This window comes from Dipodomys merriami, unplaced genomic scaffold, assembly GCF_024711535.1.
Source record: "Dipodomys merriami isolate MVZ:Mamm:240054 unplaced genomic scaffold, mDipMer1.0.p SCAF_19, whole genome shotgun sequence".
NCBI classification, from domain to species: Eukaryota; Metazoa; Chordata; class Mammalia; order Rodentia; family Heteromyidae; genus Dipodomys; species Dipodomys merriami.
In genome coordinates, this window is record NW_027203270.1 from 31,028,554 (window position 1) to 31,052,034 (window position 23,481).

At 41.6% G+C, this 23,481-nt stretch overlaps 1 protein-coding gene across 3 annotated transcripts in view; it reads right to left on the bottom strand.

Annotated features, from left to right (window-relative positions):
• The window catches only part of Znf652 (zinc finger protein 652), a 55,830-nt gene that overhangs the window by 12,833 nt on the left and 19,516 nt on the right, over window positions 1–23,481 (bottom strand). For all 3 annotated transcript variants that reach the window (XM_070028305.1, XM_070028307.1, XM_070028306.1), the window contains exons 2-5: window positions 9,546–10,721; window positions 6,702–6,849; window positions 6,244–6,359; window positions 5,666–5,810 (exon numbers count right to left, since the gene is read on the bottom strand). In XM_070028305.1, coding sequence (XP_069884406.1) covers window positions 5,666–5,810; window positions 6,244–6,359; window positions 6,702–6,849; window positions 9,546–10,475 — 1,339 coding nt within the window. In that variant the 5' untranslated portion in view covers window positions 10,476–10,721. The remainder of the gene's footprint in view (window positions 1–5,665; window positions 5,811–6,243; window positions 6,360–6,701; window positions 6,850–9,545; window positions 10,722–23,481) is intronic.

Consider the following 23,481-nt stretch of genomic DNA (forward strand, 5'->3'; position numbering starts at 1 on the left):
GTATTGAGTCTTATTGTGCACCAGGCTCAAGGCTAACCGTTTTACATCTATATTAACCTTGGTGGACCTCACAGCAACCACACAGAATAGTATTCCTATTTTACAGATGGGGAAATCAGGAGATTTGTTCAAAGCTACCTGCTAGTAGAAAGAACTGAAAACTCTGAAGTCTAGCACCAACATGTAAACCATCGCACTTCACACCTGTAGGTGCATTTCTGCATACATCAAGGAAGTGTTCTTACTGGTTTCCTCTACTTTAGTACTGCTTCCTATAAGTAGGAGAAAATACTCTTCACTCTATATCATAGTCCAGTTTCTTCTTTTTCTCATTCTAATAGAATACAGACACCTCTCATCATTCTTCTGTGTAGGCCTGATGTTTCCTCACTTCCCCAAGAGATGAGCTTGATTATTAGCACCATTTCCAGACTATCTCATTTCTCTCATCCTCTGTTGTCTATTATCCCCCTTGCACTGTGAGGCTTTTCACCTGACTAATGCTCATCTTTCTGGATAAATTCTGAGCCTAGCTGTTTTCCTTTTTTCAATCCATTTCTTCCAATCATCTTTTTTATTTGGTCGGTCATGGGGCCTGAACTCTGGGCTTGCACGTTGTCCCTGAGCTCTTCAGCTCAAGCCTAGTGCTCTACCACTTGAGCCACAGCGCCACTTCCAGCTTTTTCGGCTTATGTGGTGCTGAGGAATTGGACCCAGGGATTCATGTATGCAAGGCAAGCACTCTATCACCTAGCCATCTTCCCAGCCCCTCCAATCATCTTTTTTATTTTTATTGGTCATGGGACTTGAACTCTGGGCCTGGTCCCTGTCCTCAGCTCTTCAGCTCAAGGCAAGTGTTCTACCACTTGAGCCACAGCACCATGTCCAGCTTTCCCGGTGCTTTATTGGAGATATGAGTCTCACAGATGTTCCTGCCCAGGCTGGCTCTGAACTGTGATCCTCAGATCTCAGCCTTCTTAGTAGCTAGGATTACAGGAGTGAGCCACCAGAGCCTGGCGTATCTTTTTTTTTTTTTTTTTTAATTTTTTGTGCCAGTCCTGGGGCTAGAACTCAAGGCCTGGGCTCTAGGGCCTGTGCACTGCCTCTGAACTTCTTTTTGCTCAAGGCTAATACTCTACCACTTGAGCCACAGCACCACTTCTGGCTTTTGCTATGTATGTGGTACTGAGGAATTGAACCCAGGGCTTCATGCATGCTAGGCAAGCACTCTACCACTGAGCCACATTCCCAGATGTTTTTTTTGGTCACTTGTGGGCCTTAAACTCTGGGCCCGGGTGCTGTCCCTGAGCTCTTCAGCTCAAGTTAAGTGCTCTACCAATTGAGCCACAGTGCCACTTCTGGTTTTCTGGTGGTTAATTGGAGATACAAGTCTCATAGACTTTCCTGCCTGGGCTGGCTTTGAACTGCAATCCTCAGATCTCAACATCCTGAGTAGGATTACAGGTGTGAGACACCAGCGTCTGGCTCTGGCCTATTTTTTTTTTTTTTTTTTTGAGTGTGTGTATGGGGGGGGGGGCGAGGGGATCGGTTGTGGGGCTTGAACTCTGGGCTTAAGCACTGTCCCTGAGCTCTTCAGCTCAAGGCAAGTACCAGCATTCTACCACTCAAGTCACTGTGGCACTTCCAGTTTTCTGGTGGTTAATTGGAGATAAGAGTCTAACGGATGTTCCTGACCAGGCTGGCTTTGAACTGTGATCCTTAGATCTTAGTCTCCTGAATAGCTAGGATGACAGGTATGAGCCACAGGCACCAGCTTCATTTGGCTGTTTTGCACAAGGCTGGCACTCTATCACTTGGAGCCACAGCTCCATGTTTGAATTTTTGCTAGTTAATTGGAGATAAAAGTCTTTCAAATTTGTCTACCTGGGCTGGATTTGAACTGGGATACTCAGGTATCAGCTTCTTCAGTAGCTAGGATTATAGGCATGAGTCAATGGTGCCTGGCCTTCTATCACACATTTTATCATTTTTGAAGTAGGCATGCCATTGTTTAATTTACAAAATTTTCCTTGTATATAAATTAAATTTGCCTTACAACTGATGGCCTTTTTTGTTCAGTAAGTATGATATTCACATGCATTCAGTTATCTTCTATTGCTCTAATTCTCTGACTCTGACGATTTTCAGTTTATAATTAAGTATTCTGAACTAGGATGCTCCTGCTGCAATCCTAGCTACCCAGGAGGCTGAGATCTGAGGATCGTGGTTCAAAGCCAGCTTAGGTAGGAAAGTCTGTGAGATTTCTTTTTTTTTTTTTTTTTTTTGGTCCGGTCATGGGGCCTGAACTCTGGGCCTGAGCACTGTCCCTCAGCTCTTTAGCTCAAGGCTAGCGCTTTACCACTTGAGCCACAGCGCCACTTCCGGCTTTTTTCTTTTTGCTTATATGGTGCTGAGGAATCGAACCCAGGGTCTCAGGCTTGCAAGGCAAGCGCTCTACCACTGAGCAACATTCCCAGCCCCAGTCTGTGAGATTTCTAACTTCAATTAACCATCAAAAAGCCAGAAGTAAGCCTGGCTCACACCTACAATCCTAGCTACTCTGGAGGCTTAAATCTGAGGATCGTGGTTCAAAGCCAGCCTGGGAAAGAAAGTCTGTGAGGCTCTTATCTCCAATATACCATCAGAAAACCAGAAGTAAAGCAGTGGCTCAATTGGTAGATGGCCAGCCTTGAGCAAAAATCTCAGGGAATAGCACTTAGGCTTTGGGTTTAAGCCCCAGCCCCAGTTTAAACCCCCACATATGTGCAGAGTTTTTGGATTACCCGTCATTCATAAAGAACTGGTCATCTCATCATCTATCAGTCCCTTTGACTGAGATCTCTTTAAGTACAGTGACAAAGCCAGGAAACTGACAACCAGGTCCTAGAATGGTGCTTACACTTATGTCCTATAGATCCTATTATTTTATTACTTGTATTAAGTTTCTGTCAGAATAAGTATGCAGTATGGAGCCAGACTGCTTGGTAAATTATTTTAATCTCTGAGCTTCAGGTTCTTCATCTGAAAAATAACCCACTTACTAGTTTATTGGGACAAATAACACAAATGCTTAGAGCAGTATCTAATATAATAGACACTCAAGTGTGTTTTAGATGCTGTTCCTCTCATTATCACCATTATTTATTGGACCAGAGGCTCTGTGAGGATAGAAACTAGGTCTTCATTTACCCTTGTGTCAAGACACCTAGATCTGTTGCTGATACAAGTATCCAGCAGCATTCTGCTTTGTTTATCTGTTTATTTTGTCAGTTATGGGGCTTGAACTCTGGGCTTGGGTGCTTTCCCTGTGCTCTTCAGCTCAAGGAGAGCGCTCTACCGCTTGAGCCACAGCACCACCACTTCTGGTTTTCTAGTGGTTTATTGGAGATAAGAGTCTCATGAAGTTTCCTGCCCGGGCTGGCTTTGAACTGTGATCCTCAGATCTCAGCCTCCTGAGTAGGTAGGATTACAGGCTTGAGCCACCAGTGCCTGGCTAAGCATTCTGCTTTATACTCACCCTGTGTCTATACTATCCTAGGAACCCTGCCTGATGCTTGGTCAGCTTCCCTAGATAGGACATGTATCACTTCTCTTTAACTGCAAAGAAACAGCTTCATCAATGTCAGTTCCCATAATGACTTTACTTCCTATCCAAACATACTGCTGTCTCTAAATGTTACTGCAACCAGTCTGAAATGACCTCCCTTTTCTTTTCTAAGCTAACCTTTCTCCTATTATTTCTCAGATACTACAAGAGGCTCACAATTCTGCTAGTGAATGGCAGAGCCAGATTTATCTAACCTTACAAGCCAAAGGTTTTCCAAAGGTTTGACATTGCCAACAATATTAAAAAAAAACAGATGACACACCAGAATTATTTCAATATTGATGTTAAAGAAAGTCCAGTATACCTAATATACTAAGGGCTACTACAGACCAGCCGTCAGGGCTCATGCATGTAATCCTAGATACTCAGGAAGCTAAGATCTGAGGATTGCTGTTCAAAGCCAGTCCAAGCAAGAAAGTTCATGAGACTATACTATATAATAAATATAATATTATTATTATAGTATAACACATACTATATATTATATATAGTACTTAAAATGACTGGCACATACATGAATAATAAATGATGGCTATTATAACAAATGTATAAGAAGTATTATTTGGCTTTTTTCACTCAAGGTCTCGATTCCTATAATTTTTTGTGCCAGTTTGAGGCTTGAGCTTGTGTTGTCCCTGAGCTTTTTTGCTGAAGGCTGGTGCTCTACCACTTGAGCCATAGCTCTATTTCTGGCATGTGTGTATGCGTGTGTGCCAGTAATGGGGCTTGAACTCAGGGCCTGGGTGCTGTCCCTTAGCTTTTTGGCTCAAGGCTGGTACTCTCCTACTTGAGCTATAGCTCCACTTCTAGCTTTTTGCTAGTTAACTGAAGATAAGAGTTTCATAGACTTTCTTGCCTGGGCTGGTTTCCAACTGCAATCCTCAGATCTCAGACTCCTGAGTAGATAGGATTACAGGTGTGAGCCACTAGTGCTGGGCTTTAAGTCAATTTTTAAAAGGACTATTTGTGGGAAGCTGGTGAACCTGGAGCTGTGGCTCAAGTGGGTTCAGGCCCCAGTACTGGCATATACACACAAAATTTTAGTTGAGGGACTGGGAATGTGGCTTAGTGGTAGAATGCTTACCTAGCATTCATGAAGCGCTGGTCAGTACCACATAACAGAAAAAGGTGCCATGAGCAGGGTGCGGGTGGCTCACGCCTGTAATCCTAGCTACTCAAGAGGCTGAGATCTGAGGATTGTGGTTCAAAGCCAGCCCAGGCAGAAAAGGCCATGAGACTCTTATCTCCAATAAACAGTTAGAAAACCAGAAGTGGTGCTGTGGCTCAAGCGGTAGAGTGCTCGCCTTGAGCTGAAGAGCACAGGGACAGCGCCCACGCCCAGAGTTCAAGCCCCACGACCAACAACAACAACAAAAAAGGTACCATGACTCAAGTGGTAGAGTACAGGGCTGGGAAGGTGGCTCAGTGGTAGAGCGCTTGCCTTGCATGCCTGAGGCCCTGGGTTCAATTCCTCAGCACCACATAAGCAAAAAGAAAAAAGCTGGAAGTGGCACTGTGGCTCAAGTGGTAGAGCACTAGCCTTGAGCTGAAGATCTGAGGGACAGCGCCCAGGCCCAGAGTTCAAGCCCCATGCCCGGACCCAAAAAAAAAAATTTGCTTTCTCAAGTGGTAGAGTGCTAGCCTTGACCAAAAGAAGCCCAGGGACAGTGCCCAGGCCTGAGTTCAAGCCCCAGGACTGGCAAAAAAAAAATTAGTTAAGTAAAATTTTTCAGTATTTTAATTCTGTGTATGTTATATATGTGTATATATATATAAATATATATATACATACACACACATATATTCACATATAAATACGTATACATATGTATACGTATATATAATGTACACATATACCACATTATGCATATACATGCAATATACAATATGTATTATACATTATATAATATTAAATTGTTTTATAGTATATAATATGTAATATTATATGTTTGTATTTCACTTAAAATGCACATTTGTGTTTTAAATTTTAAACAGACCCATAGATGATTATCACCAAGTGCCTGAGACAAAGCTGTACCTTTTCCAAGAAATCCTTACCAGTGTGTGTTTTCATGTGTTCGTCGAAGTACTGCTTCATGTTGAAGTCCTTGCCACACCACTGGCACATGAACTGCTTGTGCCCAATGTGGATACTCATGTGGGAGCGGAGCTGGTACTTGTACTGAAACCTCTCATCACAGTTCTGCATTAGACACAGTGGAGATATTTGAATGCCAAGCACAGAAGTTTTACCTGAGCCCACTTTAACAGTCTCTAGCATTGGGTTTATTTTTCATACTCAAAATAGAACCTGCTGAGTCAACTATTTTGGCTTTGCTGTTTCTGCAGTTATAAATAAAAGGGAAAATTTCTCATATAATTATCATTGAAGCACGTTCCACTTCTCTGAATCACTAAGAAAAGAAAGGTAAGTCATTACATGATATTCCCAAATTAACCTAAGAGAGTTAGGTATGTGCTAAATAGGACATTTCTCTTCCTAGCAGCGAGAGTGCATGAGGAGCTTAGGTGGCAGGCAGCTTTATGTCTTGTGTCTCAGAACCTTGCTCTCATTGCTGCACTATCTATCTAGGTTGCTGGCTCTGTTTCTACTCTGTGTGTAACATGTTCCTTACCTCGCATCTGAAGGGCTTTTCTCCAGAGTGCTGCAAAGAGTGCACCTTGAGCGACATGCTGCGTTTGAATGACTTTCCACAGGTTTCACATGTAAATGGCATGTCTTTTGTGTGTGCTGCAACACAAAAGACACTTGTACTCAAAACAATTCCACCCAAAATATCAAATTGGAAAAGACATATGTCATATTGTAAGGAATTATGCCATGTTAAATTTCTCTACCCTGATTAGTAACACTTTAATAGCAATGTTCTGAAGAGAAAAATAAATAGCAATGTTGAAAAGAAATCTGGGTGGAGAAGATTTTGTGACGTTTAACAAAGACATGCTGTATTTAGTCTCAACATGTCAAAACTGAATAAGTATGACAATTCTTCATTTCCTGCCCAAGCTAGAGCATAAAGCACAGCAAAAAGGAAGGTAAAACTATAGGTGTGAGAGAAGCAGAAAAACTTACCAACCATGTGTTTCCGTACGTGGGCCATGGTGTAGAATTTCTTCTCACAGATTTCACAGGCAAATTTCTTTTCTGCATATCCGTGGACAATCTTGATATGTTCATGAAGGGACCAAAGTTTCTTGAATGATTTGTTACAGGAAACACACTAAGCAGGATAAACAAAAATAATCTTTATTTGCTGAGGCTTGTAGAGAGTCATACTGACCTCCTGTCAGATGAAATGGATTTATTTCAGATTCATGTCACAAGGCCAGAATCCAACAAATGCTATCCATCCATGGAGTCCAGATTTCAACACCAATATCTCTGAGTTCTGCTTTCCAAGATACACTTTTTAGAGACCCTTTGGGAGTATGAAAACAATGGCAAAAACTAAGACAAGATGATGTGGAAAATTCTACCAATATCAAATGCCTTCTATTTATTAAGTTAGTATTTAAGTTAGAACCTGCAAAAACAACCAAGTTTATTTAGTATGTGGATTACCACATACGACTATTTCATAAATACATATCATTATTCAGTTAACAAGTATTTTTCAGAGAACAAAAACTAGTTTTAAATTAGCATAAATAAAAATAAGGTGAAACAATATATATGTACACACATATAATGCTTATATACCTATAGGAATATAAAATGTTTTCATTCCTTAGAAAATGCATTTGGAGACTTCATTAACACAAATAATCAAAATTTATATCTTCTTAAATCTAATTTACTCTGGCAGCGGATAATACTCTAAATCATTAGCCTCAGTATCCTTTTCCCCTACACCTCAGTTCTAGATCTGTTACATACATGAGTAGGAAATACAGTCACATTGCTTATTCCCTTGCAAATCATTATGGATCATTAATGGGCTGGAATATTGAGCATAACATTTATCAAAATATAACATTTCTGATTAAAACAAAGCAACACGAGGAGTTCTTAGTAACCTTCCAGACACAAGTTCTTAGGGGGTGGATTAGTATTCTCTGAAAGTGAAGATATCTTGATCACCACCATCACTGCAGAAAACAGAACTCTGACAGCAGCTGGAAGGTAAGGCTCTGGTTGGATACTGCTCCTGAAAAGGATAAATTAGTCCTATGAACCATCTTTCTTTATTTTTTGTGCTGGTCCTGGGTGCTGCCCCTGAGCTTCTGTGCTCAAGGCTAGTGCTCTACCACTTGAACCATAACTCCACTTCTAGCTTTTTGGTGGTTAACTGGAGATAGGAGTCTCACGGACTTTCCTGCCTGGACTGGCTCTGAACCATGACCAGATCTCAGATTTGAACTCAGATCTCAACTTCTTGAATTGCTCGGATTATATATTTGAAACACCAGCACCAAGTTATAAGCCATCTTTCAGGAAGAGTTTTGATTTTTATTACTAGGTCATCAGAATTAGACTCTATCTGCAAAAACAAAGCACAATGTTCTTTTAGGAATGTGAAGGATTTAGCAGAACCTTAGAACTTAAGCACCAAGTTTAAACATATCATGACAAGGAATAGGGAGGAGGTCACTTTAAAACAAGTGGGGGATTTGTTAAATGTTCTCATAACTCAAAGAAAATTCAAGTTAAAAACAAAATGAAAAACAAAACAAAACAAAAAAACCCAAAACAAAAAAACCACCAATAGCTACAGATCAGGAAGACCTTTTCAGTAAGGAGTCATCACGGAATCCAAATTTGACCCCTAGGGCGCAGCACTGCATCATGCTCCTGTGTTGGCTTGACGGGCTGCAACCAATTCGTGCTCAGAGCGAGGGTGCTGGAGAACATGGGTGCCATGATTCAGTCTTCTTTTATTTACTTGGTGAGTGGAGATCAAGTCACAATTGACAAGTCAAATTAGCAAATGTAATTAATGTTTTAAAAAATTCTTTAATATAAAGGAGCTGGTCTTAAGCGCAATAGAAGAAAAGATTAAAGATGACTACCAATATTAGCAACACTCCAAAAAACAAAAGTAAATTATACTTTAGAAGGTTAGCTTAAATATGTACAAATATTCCTATGGTACATATCTTAAGAAGATAGTAACAGATTTACCTTTTGTGAACATTCATTAATATGAAAACGTAAGTGCAAGCCAATACAGCCACAATCCACTTAGCATAATGTAACTAGTACATTTCTTACCCTATCATAATACAGTTCTTTCAAGATATCAGCCTGGTTTGAATACCATGGTTCTTTATCTCAACAACACTGTACAGTAGCATTATAATAATTATATAATTATAATAATCACTGCCAGGTGAGCAATATTTTCAAGCAGCTCAGCCTCTGTTTAAAGTCTGCATATTCCCATGGGCTCAGCCTCTTGACAAATTTAGGGTTGCCATCTCTCCACTGGTGACAGCAAACTCACTCCTGGAGATCTTCCATTTCCACCGGTCTGAGTCATTACGGTTTTTGTCCGTAATCAGCTGTACTAGGACCTCATATCCTTTTAAATTGAAAGGGGCCTTTCTCTACTCCTGCCCTTTACTTAACATCTCACACTTTGACAGAGATGCCAGAATGAATAATCCTATGTGTCCTACAACACTGAATTTCAGTGCAAAGTCGGTGCTGACTTTACATCCTGGTCAGTAACTTTCACAGATCCCCCTTTCAGTGTGCCTGGGTTCCCACTAGTCCAGCGTCAGTTAAGTGTAATGCTTTTGATATACAATGTTAAGCCTTGTTTTGAAAAGACCCAAGCAGCAGCTTCTAAAATGAGAAATTGGTGAAATCTGTCCCTTCAGCCTCTATTGTATTTATTCTCTTGGTAGACACCAGGTGAATCTGAACAGCCAGGTTCTATCCTGGAAAGTTTGCCCTCTCGGTGGTGAGACCTACCTGAATGTTTTTTTCACAGTCTGTTTGCTGGTGAAGGGCCAGCTCACTTTCCAGGACAAACTTCTTGCCACATTTATCACAGATCTGCATGCGCCTGTGAGTTACGTTCATGTGCTTCTCCAGGTACCAGCGAGTATTAAACACCCTGGGGCACTTCTCACAGGTCAAAGTCTCTTTCTCTTCACACTTAGCTTTCTGGACTGGTGCTTTGGGCTCCTTTGTGGCCCGCTTCTTACGCTTGGGTGGCTCTACACTCTTCCTACGCCCCCTTGTAGTTCTGGGAGTAGGGGAAGTGGCAGCTGCTGCAACAGAGGCAGCTCTCCGTGTTCGCCTTTGTGTAACGCTGGCTTTCTCTACTAGCTTCTCCTTTTTCTTCTGCCTTTCATTCTCTCCATAGTCATTGCTGTCATCAGTGGCCTCTTCCTCACTCTCTTCCTCTTCCTCCTCGCTGCTCGTCTTAAGAACAGGAGTCTCTTTGGACTGAGAAGAGACACCCTTTTCCCCTTTAGATACATTTAATGTTTGATTATTAAGGTTTACCTCCACTATGATCTGCTCCCTTTTGTAAGAGACTTCCTCCTCCTCCTCCTCCTCCTCCTCCTCCTCCTCCTCTTCTTCTTCTGTGTCATCAGAATTCTCCTGGTCTTCTTTGACAGCATGCACATCAGACACTGCTCTTGTCTCCCTGAAATATGGCTGCTCTTCTGTCTCATGGAGATGTGGTTTGCTCATCTTGTTGTCCACTAACACAGAATAAGGGCTTCCTGATTCCCTTTTATAAACTTTGGTGGACAGGTCAAGTTCTTGGTTGGCACCATGATAAAAAGTAGATGGCATCTGACCACGACGGCTGTCTTCTTGTGCCATCCCTGCTACATGCACAGCACAGTTTTCAACCAGCTCCTGAGAAGAACTGGCTGTGTGGCTCATTGGTAAGTGGCCCCAAGCAGTTCAGACTATAGAGAAATAGCTTTAAAACAAGGTAATTATTAAGACTCAAATCTCTTTCCATCCACAGAGAACTACTTAAGTGAAAAAAAACATTCCTGGAGCCTGTGTGCAATTCTTGCAGTGTCACAGCACCAAGGCATGTCAAACAGGATTGGTATCATGGTAAGAACAGAGCACTCATAATTTTCTTCTGCAGAGCACTGCAAGGGACTTGGAATATCTTATCTACAAAGAAAAACAAAGAGAAAACAAGATCAGATGTCTTTGATATTTTGCTTCTCAGATCATACATTTGTTACAACATAGCTTAAAATCATTATTATTTTTTTTTTTGGGTCCGGTAGTGGGGCCTGAACTCTGGGCCTGGGCGCTGTCCCTCAGCTCTTCAGCTCAAGGCTAGCGCTCTACCACTTGAGCCACAGCGCCACTTCCGGCTTTTTTCTTTTTGCTTATGTGGTGCTGAGGAATCGAACCCAGGGCGTCATGCATGCAAGGCAAGCGCTCTACCACTGAGCCACCTTCCCAGCCCCCATAGCTTAAAATTATTAAACTCCTTAAATATAAACACTTTATGCTGTATAAATAGTTCAGCATTTTCTGTTAATATGTAAATTCTACAACAGTAAGAGCCATATCTGTGCAGTTCACCAAAGTCTGACAAAATAAATGTATCTACTATGACATGACATTCATTATCCTAGATGTGACAGGATATATAGACATGGTAGGATATATGGTCTCTGTCCACAAGGCATGTATAGTTTCATGCAAGATGACACGAACTTCATGGAACTTCATATGGGCAGCAGTCTTTCAGCATCAAACACCACCATGCCCACCACAGTAAGGACTCACGAATCAAGGTGGTAAGACCAGTACTGAAGACAATGGAAGTAAAGCAGCTCATTATCATAACTACTGAAGAGAAAGAAAATATCCCTGGTCTTGAATAACCTTTTTTTCTGGGGGTCTGGTCGTGGGGCCTGAACTCTGGGCCTGGACGCTGTCCCTCAGCTCTTCAGCTCAAGGCCAGCGCTCTACCACTTGAGCCATAGCACCACTTCTGGCTTTTTTCTTTTTGCTTATGTGGTGCTGAGGAATCAAACCCAGGGCCTCAGGCATGTAAGGCAAGCACTCTACCACTGAGCCACCTTCCCAGCCTGAAGAGTGATTTTAAAGTTGGTAAGCATTGGGCTGGGAAGGTGGCTCAGTGGTAGGATGCTTGCCTTGCATGCAGGAGGCCCTGGGTTCGATTCCTCAGCACCACATAAGCAAAAAGAAAAAAGCCGGAAATGGCACTGTGGCTCAAGCGGTAGAGCACTAGCCTTGAGCTGAAGAGCTGAAGGACAGCGTTCAGGCCCCACGACCAGACCCTCCCCCCCAAAAAAAAAGTTGGTAAGCATTTTAAAATCCATTGTATTGACTGGACACCACTGGCTCAAGCCTGTAATCGTAGCTACTCAGGCGGCTGAGAAGGACTGTGGCTAGACTTGAGCAAAAGAAGCTGAAGGATAGAGCCTAGGCCAAGTTCAAATCCCATGACCAACAAAAATAAAAATTGAAAATTGAAAAAAAAAATTGAAAAAGCTATTGTATCATATGACTCACTAAATCTCAATAACTGGGTGGCTTTTCATTTGTCCATGTGCTGAAGTCTCAATTCTGAGAAACCATAAGCATCAGGTATGGTTCCAAGAAAAGTAAAACCATCCATTAAAAAAAAATTAGGGGGCTGGGAAGGTGGCTCAGTGGTAGAGTGGGTGCCTTGCATGCATGAAGCCCTGGGTTCAACTCCTCAGCACCACATAAGCAGAAAAAAATGGAAGTGGTGCTGTGGCTCAAGTGGTAGAGCACTAACCTTGAGCTAAAGAGTTCAGGGACAGTGCCCAAGCCCAGAGTTCAGGACCCACAACCGACAAATAAATAAATAAATAAATAAAAATTAGGGGCTCGGAAGGTAGCTCAGTGGTAGAGTGCTTGCCTTTCATGTATGAAGCCCTGGGTTCGATTCCTCAGTACCACATAAACAGAAAAAGCAGCAAGTGGCACTGTGCCTCAACTGGTAGAGTGCTATCCTTGAGCAAAAAGAAGCATTAGGGATGGTGCTCAGGCCCTGAGTTCAAGCTCAAGGACTGGCATAAAAAAAAAAATTAGAAGGACACACGATTTGGGTTTTTTTTGACAAGCTCACACTGCTGCTAAGCCAACCACGTAACTGTTGAGGCATACAAGTACTACTACAAACATGGACCCTGTCTAACTAAGGAAAGAAATTGGTGTTCACTGAGTGCCTGCCATGTGCATGGGCATTGTAAAAGTCTTATTATTATTTCTATTTAATATCTACTATAAAACTTTGGGGTTGATTTTAACTTTAACTAATTAATTAATTGGTTTTGGTCTTGGGGCTTGAACTCAGGATCAGAGCACTGTCTCTGAGCTTTTAGAAATCAGTAGTTATTGCTTACATTACCACTGTGTATGATTACTATTCGTTATGCCTTTGCTATGCTCTTCTCTTCATTTTGTCCTCACAAATTTTTTCTTCTTTAAAAAAAAATTACTTTTGCATTAGTGGAATATCAGAAAGCCATGGTAATAAATGCCATCATGTTTACTTGACATCTAAGTAGATATATTTAGTAGGTTTTTGTAATTATAAATAAGGAAATTACAGCTCAATTTTGCAGAACATGAGAGTTTGGAAAGTCATACATACATAACATTATAGCAAAAACATCTATATCAAAATCAAGTGAAAAGAAATGTGGGACCAATAAAGCAGAGCTATGCAATAAATATCAGGAGAATCATTAGAAAAGAGCTGTGGAGAGCCGGATGCCAGTGGCTCACGCCTGTAATCCTAGCTACTCAGGAGGCTGAGATCTGGCTCCAATCCCTCCTGGGCAGGAAAGGTAAGAGACATTCTTATCACGAATTAAACACAAAATGCCAAAAAGTAGAGCTGTGATTCCAGTGGTAGAGTACTAACCTTGAGAACAAAAGCTCAGGAACAGTGCCTAGGTCCTGAGTTCAAGCCCCATGACCAGAACAAAAACAAGAAAGAAGAAATGAAAGGAAAAGGAAAGGAAAGGAAGAAATTATACTCCCAAAAGAAACTATGATGTAAGTCAAATGCCAGTGACTCATGTCTTTAATACTAACTACTCAAAAAGCTGAGATCTGAGGACTATAGTTTAAAGCTAGACTAATCAGGAACATCTTGAGAGCCTCATCCATAATTAGCCACCAGAAGACCAGAGGTAGAGCTATGATTCAAATGGCAGAGTGCTACCCTTAAGCACAAAAGCTCAGGACAGCACCCAGGCCCTGAGTTTAAGCCCCAGGATCCAAGAAAGAAAAGAAAGGAAAAGAAAAGAAAAGAAGAAAGGAAAAGAAAAGAAAGAGAAAGAGAAAAAGAGAAAGAGGGAGGGAGGGAGGGAAGAAAGAAGGAAAGAAGGAAGGAGGGAGGGAGAGAGGGAAGGAAGGAGAGAGGGAAGGAAGGAAAGAGGGAAGGAAGGAAGAAGGGAGGGAGGATCTATGACAACTCAACCAAATTGACCTCTGGATTTGCAAGCATTTTTGTCATGAAACAGACTAAGAAAGATCTTCATTTTCCTAAGGGAGTATAATCCTTAATGTCCATTTTTGGTATGTCAAAGACGACAATAGAAAAAAAAAAAAAAAAGGTCAAGTGGATGAAGCTAGTGATCATGGGAAAACAGAGTAACCTGCTCAAGAAACAAAGTCAGGGCAGATGCCAATGGCTCATGGTTTGAAGCCAGCCTAGGCAGAAAAGTATGAAAGACTCCATATTCAATTAGTCAGCAAAATGCAAGCCTCGAGGAATGGCTCAAGTAGTAGAGTACCAGTTGTGAGCAATCAAGCCAAGTAAGAGATCCTGCAAGTGGCACTGGTTCAAGTGGCAGAGCGCTAGCGTTGAGCTGAAGAGCTGAGGGACAGTGCTCAGGCCCAGAGCTCAGGCCCCATGACCAACCAAAAAAAAAAGAAAGAAAGAAAAGAAAAGAAAGAGATCCTGTGTTCAAGCCATAGTACTGGCACACATACATATAAAGGGGAAAAAAAGAAAGAAAGAAAATCAGCTCTGGTCAAGAACATCTCTGTCCCTGCAAGGGCCTTCTCAATGATTGATCTGAGAGGCTTCAGAACTTGCTAGCATCCATTGACAGCTATTATGTTTGTATTTCCTACCCCTTTCAAATGAGAGTTTGTAAGATCTTGTTGCTATTCATTAGTACTAGAAACAGTCAGTCATGTACCAATTTCTTTCCTAAATCTATAGCTCAAGAAAGAAGAGCAACATTTAAACTGGGCTTTGGTTATGTGTCTCTCAGCTATTTGGAAGGCATGGGCAGAATAATTGGAAATTCAAAGCCAGCCTGGACAAAGGTAGAGGTGAAGCTCTGTCTCAAAAACAAATAAAATAAGGCAGGTGCCAGTGGTTCATGCCTGTAATCCTCGCTACTTAAGAAGCAATGACTGTGGTTTGAGGCTAGCCAAAGGGGAAAAGTTTATTAGACTCTTTTTCAACTGATAGATGAGTGCAGTATAATCCTAACTGATAGATGAGTGTGCCTATAATCCTAACACATATGGGAAATTTAGATGGAAGGATTATAGTTCCAGGCCAGCTTAGACAAAGAAGTCCATGAGGGGCTGGGAAGGTGGCCCATTGGTAGAGTGCTTGCCTTATATGCATGAGGCCCTGGGTTCAATCCCTCAGCACCACATAAGCAGAAAAAGCTGGACGAGGCCCTGTGGCGCAAGTGGTAGAGAGCTCACCTTGAGCTGAAGAGCTGAGACAGCACCCAGGCCGAGTTCAGGCCCCACAACTGACCAAAAAAAAAAAAAAAAAAAAAAAGTCCATGAGACTCCACCTCAACAGAAAGATGTTAGGTGTGCTTGCACATGCTTGTCATCCTAGTTACACTAAGGAAGCTAAAATAGACAGATCAAAGCCGGGTACCCGTAGCTCACAACTGTAATCCTAGCTACTCAGGAGGCTGAGATCTGAGGATTGTGGTTCAAAGCCAGCCTAGGCAGCCAAGTCTGTGAGACTCTCATCTCCCATAAACCATGAGAAAACCAGAAGTGGAGATGTGGCTCAAGTGGTAGAGTGCTTGCCTTGCACTGAAGAGCTGAGGGACAGCGCCCAGGCCAAGTTCAAGAGCTGAGGGACAGCACCCAGGCCAAGTTCAAGTCCCATGACTGACAAAAAAAAAAAAAAAAGAAAGAAAAATAAATAAAATAGACAGATCATGGTATGCTTAGGCAGGAAACAAGATCGTATCTGGAAGTGTGACTCAGTAATATAGTGCCTGTCTAGTGGCTTGAGGTCTTAAGTTCAAATGCTAATACCACAAAAAGTTATTTTTTTTTAAAAAGGGACTGGAGGCATAGCTCAATTGGTAAAGTACTTGCCTAGCATACACAAGGCCCTAGATTTAATCTTCAGCATTGAAAAAGAGTTCCTTTAAGGACTATTATGCATCTACTCTTTTTTATTTTTTTTTGTGCCAGTCCTGGGGCTTGAACTCAAGGTTTAGGTTTAGGTGCTGTCCCTGAGTTTTTTTTGCTCAAGGTTAGTGCTCAACTACTTTACCACTGGAGCTGCACCTCCTGGTTTTTCTAATGGTTAATTGGAGATAACAGTCTCACAGACTTTCCTGCCCAGGCTGGCTTTGAACTACAATCCTCAGATCTCAGCCTCTTGAGTAGCTAGGATTATAGGCATGAGACACCAAAACCCAGCTTATACACTTTTTATGAGTAGATCACCAAGTACCATATTCTTCTATAACTTGAAGATTCTGAAATTTAAGCTTAATGTCCTGACTGGCCTCAAAATGCAATCTTCCCATTCTCAGTTTCCCAAGTAGCAAGGATTACAGGAATGAGCTACTGGTGCATGGCTTATTCTGGCTGTTTTTGTTTTTATGGTGTGTGTGTGTGTGTGTGTGTGTGTGTGTGTGTGTGTGTATGGTGTGTGTGTGTGTGTGTGTGTGTGTCCATTCTCAGTTTCCCAAGTAGCAAGGATGATTACAGGAATGAGCTACTGGTGCATGGCTTATTCTGGCTGTTTTTGTTTTTATGGTGTGTGTGTGTGTGTGTGTGTGTGTGTGTGTGTGTGTGTGTGTGTGTGTGTGTGTGTGTGTGTGTGTGTGTGTGTGTGTGTGTGTGTGTGTGTGTGTGTGTGTGTCCATTCTCGAATGAGCTACTGGTGCATGGCTTATTCTGGCTGTTTTTGTTTTTATGTGTGTGTGTGTGTGTGTGTGTGTGTGTGTGTGTGTGTGTCCATTCTCAGTTTCCCAAGTAGCAAGGATTACAGGAATGAGCTACTGGTGCATGGCTTATTCTGGCTGTTTTTGTTTTTATGTTGTGTGTGTGTGTGTGTGTGTGTGCGCGTGTGCGCGTGTGCGCGCGTGTGTGTCCTAGGGCTTGAACTCAGGGCCTGGGCTTTGTCTCTGACCCTCTCTGTGCTCAAGGCTAGCACCCTACCACTTAAGTACAATACCACTTTTGGCTTTTTCTGTTTATGTGGTGCTGAGGAATTGAACCCAGAGCTTCATGCATGATAGGCAAGTACTCTACCACTAAGCTACCTTCCCAGCCCTATTCTGGCTGCTTTTAAGGGCACTAGATTTTATCTGAGTCAAGAGTTTAACATGTTTTGATGGAAAAGATCATAGTAATACACCAAAGAATTAACTATCCTCCCAAGTTCTGAAATTACAGGCATAGGCCAACATTCCTGGCTCTGGAATTGAAGGACATTTAAAAGTATACTGCTGATCTTGTGTTATAGAACCTGTTTTTGTTGTAAATTTTGTTTCTATAACCAACTTTAAACAAATTTATTTACCTGAGTTTATTTAGATGAAATACAACTATTTAAAATTTGAGTCTTAGTTTGTTGAAAGTGGTTACTGCAATCAAAAGTTTAAAGCCAAGGGCTGGAAAGGTGGCTCAGTGGTAGAGCGCTTGCCTTGCATGCATGAGGCCCTGGGTTCAATTCCTCAGCACCACATAAGCAAAAAAGAAAAAAACCGGAAGTGGCACTGTGGCTCAAGTGGAAGAGCGCTAGCCTTGAGCTGAAGAGCTGAGGAACAGCGTCCAGGCCCAGAGTCCAGGCCCCACAACTGGACCAAAAAAAAAAAATAAATAAATAAATAAAATTTGAGTCTTAGTTTGTTGAAAGTGGTTACTGAAATCAAAAGTTTAAAGCCAGGAGCTGGGAAGGTTTAAAGTCAGAGCCAGACAATGGTGACTTAGACCTGTAATCCTAGCTACTCAGGAGGCTGAGATCTAAGGATTGCAGTTCAAAGCCAGCCTGGTAGAAAAGTCCCCATGAGACTCTTACCTCCAATTAACCACTCAAAACCCAGAAGTGGTTCAAGAAGCAGAGCATTGACCTTGAACACAAAGAGACTCAGAGACAGCACCAGCTCTGAGTTCAAGCCCCAAAACTGACCAAAAAAAAAAAAAGTTTGAAACCTGGGCTAGCCAGTGAATTCTTGTTTAAAAAACAAAAAAAACTTGTATACAAAGAACACTGTCAAGAAAACGAGACAATACAAGAACAGGGAGAGTCTAGTAACCAGAATATATAATGAACATCTACAATTCAACATAAAAAGACAAATTACCCAAGAAAAAAAATTGAATTTGAATAGACATTTCTTCCAAGAAGATATATAAACAATCAACAGGTATAAGAAGAGATCTAAACATCACTAGTCATTAAAGAGAAGTAAATCAAAACCATAATAAGATATTACCACGATGGCTATAATAAAAAAAATTGTACAACAACAAGTATTAGCAAGAATAGGGAAGAATTGGGAGCTTCACATATTATTGGTAGGAATATAAATGGTACATGTTCTAGGCCTAAAAATATAACAGTATATTTATACAAAAACTCAAACTCAAATGTTCCCATCAATAATTTTCCTAACAGCCAAAAGTAAACATGATTCAAATACATATCAACGGGTGAATACATACATAAAATGTACAAGTATACAAATTAAGTCAACTACAAATAGAACCAAGTACTGATACATGGCACAATGTTGGCATCCTTAAAACATGACACTAAATGAAAGAAATGAGACCTAAAAGACTTCATAACTGAATGATCCTTTTTAGATGAAAGATCTGTCATGGGGCTTGGACTCTGGGCCTGGGCCCTGTCCCTCAGTTCTTCAGCTCAAGGCAACTGCTCTACCACTTGAGCCACAGTGCCACTTCCGGTTTTCTGGTGGTTAATTTGAGATAAGAATCTCACAGACTTTTCCTGCTCCAGCTGGAATCTCCACCCTCAGATTTAAGCCTCCTGAGTAGCTAGGATTATAGGAGTGAGCCACCAGCATCTGCCTTGAGAGATCTTTTTTAGATGAAATGGCCAGAATAAACAAATCCATAGACAGAAAGCAACTACAGGAGTTGGGATAAGAAAGTATAGGGAGTAAGTGCTAATGGATCCCAGTTTTCCTTTGGGACAATGAAAATGTTTTGGAATTAAGGCCTGGTGATGGTTATAACTGTAAATGTAATTAAAAAAAAAAAAAACCTGTCAGGCAGCAGTGGCTCATACCTGTAATCCTAGCTACTCAGGAGGCTGAGATCTGAGGATTGCAATTCAAAGCCAGCTGGAGCAGAAAAGTCTGTGAGACTCTTACCTCCAATTAACCACCAAAAAAGCTGAAGTGGAACTGTGACTCAAGTGGTAGAGTGCTAGCCTAAACCACAAAAGCTCAGGGACAGCAACCAGACCCAGAGTTCAAGTTCAAGTCCAAGGACCAAAATAAATAAATAAATAAATAAATAAATAAAACAAAATAAAAAAGACATTCTTACTGGGTGCCAGTGGCTCATGTCTATAATCAGGAGGCTGAGACTGCAAGGAGGACCCTGGCATAAAGCCAGTGTTGGCAGGAAAGTCCCTGAATAACCAGTGCCTACCTTCTACTTGACTCTTTAAACACAAATATAGTTCACAAATCTAATAGCCCATAAAAAATTTCAATAAACTGAAACTAAATTTTAATACCAGAATACACCAACACTTTAAGAAATAAGAAAGCTGAATGTTGTGGTGTATACCTGTAATCCCAGCATTTAGGAATCTAAGACAAGAAGATCTAAAGTTTGAGGCCAACCGGGGCTACCTATCAAGACTCTGTGTAAAAAAGTAAATTTAAGAGCCAGGTGCTGGTGGCTCATACCTGTAATCCTAGATACTCAGGAGGCTGAGATCTGAGGACTGCAGATCAAAGCCAGCTCCGGCAGAAAAGTTCCCATGAGACTCTTATCTCCAATTAACCACTTAAAAATTGGAAGTAGTGCTCTGACTCAAAGTGGTAGAGTGCTAGCCTTGAGCAAAAGAGCTCAGGGACAGCACCTAGGCCTTGAGTTCGAGCTCTACAACCAACCAAAAAGGTAAAATTTTAAAAATAGTAAAGGAAAGGTACTTAATATTTTCTTGGCTGTATAAAGGTGATTACAAAAACAACACACAAACTCAGCACTATACCAGAGATATGTTTAAAACTAAGGAAATCTCTAGCCTATGTATATAAAAATATTTGGTATGCCCTTTTAAAACACTTTTGGTCTTTAATACTTTCTCAAATCTGGTATATTTTTCCCCCTTGGGTCTTACTGAAGAATTATGTTGCCTTAAGATAAACCTTCTATATAATCTGCATAACAACCACATTAAAAATACTGAAACATTTTGGTTCACTTTGGGAAATTCTTAAATTTTAAAACTACTCCCAATTAATAATACATGACCACTTCAAAGAGAAGATGACAATTTTAAAGATAAGACCAAAACAGCTTTTGATACAAACCACAGTATGTTGCAGAAGCAGTAACCTAGTTTCATTCTGAATGTGGTATTGGCTGTCCTCAAGAGATCTACAACTTTCAAGTAAGGTTCTTTCATTATATGGCAGATAACACAGATAACAGGTAAAGTGTGTGTGTGTGTGTGTGTGTGTGTGTGTGTGTGAAACTGATACACTTTCATACTACAATATAACTCTTCTATTTAAAGGAAGAAGAGAACTCTTCCTAAACACACATATACATATTATATTGACAAGCCTCAGTTACTGATGATATAACACTAAAATTTTAACTCAAGGTTAATCACAAAGCATGTAGCAATTTAATGATTTGCTTGTAGGAGGAACAAAACTCCTCTGATACAACATTATTCTTGGCTATGTGTTCCAATGCACAATTACTCAGTAATAACCTGAACCAGGAATGAAAGATGTTCAAATATACAAGGGATTTTTCCACATGGAATATTCTCTTTACCCCTCTTCCCCATCCTCTGTCTTTCTCTCATTCTTCTCTCCCATCCTTTTTAGTACTGGGGAATAACAGGATCTCATGCTAGGCAGCTGCTGAGCTACATCCCTAGCCCTCCACACAGAATTCTTAACTTTCCCCCAAATGCTGTTCTTTATGCCAAACTGGGAATGACTATGCAAATTTCAGTAACACAAAAGTCCCAAACACTCATAATTTAAGTGAACAACTTGTTCATTCCATGTTTTTACCAATAACTCCAAAGAAGTTACTTTTAGGATATAAAAGAAATTAACTGGTAACAGCACATTTATATTTTAGATATTTGTATCTTAACTACACAGAAATATCTGAAAGTAAGCCTATAAGCATTTGCATCTTAACTGTGCAGAAATATCTGAAAGTAAGCCTATAAGCATAAGAAGTATCCAGCACAAAAGAAGTCAACAGACTATTGGCCTGTAGAGTAAGTAGAGGCACATGGAGATGAATTTTACACAAGCCTCTCTTAATCTAAAGAAAGCCAAGCTGGGCGCAGTGGCTCACGCATGTAATCCTAGCTACTCAGGAGGCTGAGATCTGAGGACTGCAGTTCAAAGCCAGCCCAGGCAGAAAAGTCTGTGAGACTCTTTTTTTGTTGGTCGGTCATAGGGCTTGAACTCTGGGCCTGGGCACTGTTCCTCAGCTCTTCAGCTCAAGGCGAGCACTCTACCACTTGAGCTACAGCGCCACTTCCAGCTTTCTGGTGGTTTATTGGAGATAGGAGTCTCATAGTCTTTCCTGCCCGGGTTAGCTTTGAACCACAATCCTCAGATCTCAGCCTCCTGAGTAGCTAGGATTACAGGCGTGAGCCACCAGCGCCCGGCTGTCTGTAAGACTTTTTTTTTTGGGGGGGGGGGGGTCCGGTTGTGGGGCCTGAACTCTGGGCCTGGGCGCTGTCCCTCAGCTATTCAGCTCAAGGCTAGCACTCTACCACTTGAGCCACAGCGCCACTTCCGGCTTTTTTTTTTCCTTTTTGCTTATGTGGTACTGAGGAATCGAACCCAGGGCCTCGTGCATGCAAGGCAAGCGCTCTACCACTGAGCCACCTTCCCAGCCCTTTTTTTTTTTTTTTTTTTTTGGGTCCGGTCGTGGGGCCTGAACTCTGGGCCTGGGCGCTGTCCCTCAGCTCTTCAGCTCAAGGCTAGCGCTCTACCACTTGAGCCACAGCGCCACTTCCGGCTTTTTTTTTTCTTTTTGCTTATCTGGTACTGGGGAATCGAACCCAGGGCCTCATGCATGCAAGGCAAGCGCTCTACCACTGAGCCACCTTCCCAGCCCCGTCTGTAAGACTCTTATCTCCAATAAACCACTAGAAAACTGGAAGTGGCGGTGTGGCTCAAGTGGTAGAGCGCTTGCTTTGAGCTGAAGAGCACTGGGACAGCACCCAGGCCCGAAGTTCAGCCCATGACCGACAAAAAAACAAAAACAAAAACAAATTTCTTTATCATGTATGTGTTATAAATTGATGCAATCAGGAAAAAAATCTAATAAAGGTTTTGTTTGCGTGTGTGTGTGTGTGTGTGTGTGTGTGTGTGTGTGTGTGTGTGTGTGTGTGTACGTGCACGTGCGCCAGTTCTAAGGCTTGAACTCAGGGGCCAGGACACTGCTCCTGAGCTTTTTCATTCATGGCTGGAGTTCTACCATTTGACCATACTTCTACCTCCAGCTTTTTGTGTGTGTTAATGGGGAGGGGTTCATTGGAGATAAGAGGCAGCTTTCTTTTGGGGATCTCACAGTCATAATATTGGATAGGCTGGCCTCAAATTCCTGAGTGTCACTGCATACAGTTTGGAAATTTTCTTTGTCTTTTTTTGGGCAGTTGGGGGAACACAGGGTCTTACTAGTAGTTCATACTGGCCTGGAACTTGTTACATAGTTCAGCTGGCTTAAACTTGTGATCTACCTCCTTTAGTATCCTGAGTATTGGGATTACTGGTGTATACTACTGTGCCAGGCAGAAATTTCAATTTTTTGGTGCCAGAGCCGGGGCTTAACTCAGGGCCTGGGCACTGTCCTTGAGCTTTTATGCTCAGTAATGTTCTACTACTTGAGCCACAGCACCACGTTCAGTTTTCTGGTGGTTAATTGGAGATAAAGAGTCTCATGGACTTTCCTGCCCAGGTTGCTTTGAACCCCAATCCTCAGATCTCAGCTTCCTGAGTAGCTAGAATTACAGGCATGAGCTACCATTACTCAGCTTAGAATTATTAGTATTAGTATTATTGTCAGTCATGGGGCCTGAATTCTGGGCCTGGGTGCTGTCCCTCAGCTCTTCAGCTCAAGGCTAGTGCCCTACCACTTGAGCCACAGTGCCACTTCCAGCTTTTTCTGCTTATGTGGTGCTGAGGAATTAAACGCAGAGCCTCATGCATGCGAGGCAAACACTTTACCACTGAGCCACCTTCCCAGACCAGAATTTTTTTTTATAGAAACATTCCAGATAATAATGAAAGAAGAAATATAGAATTAGGTATTATTTTATAACCTCAAAGGAATAGATCTAGGCAAAGATCATCAATGGCTGGGAATAATATAAATAATAAACAATGTCTCTGGGCAGTAGGTGGTGCCTTATGGCCTGTAAAAAGAATTG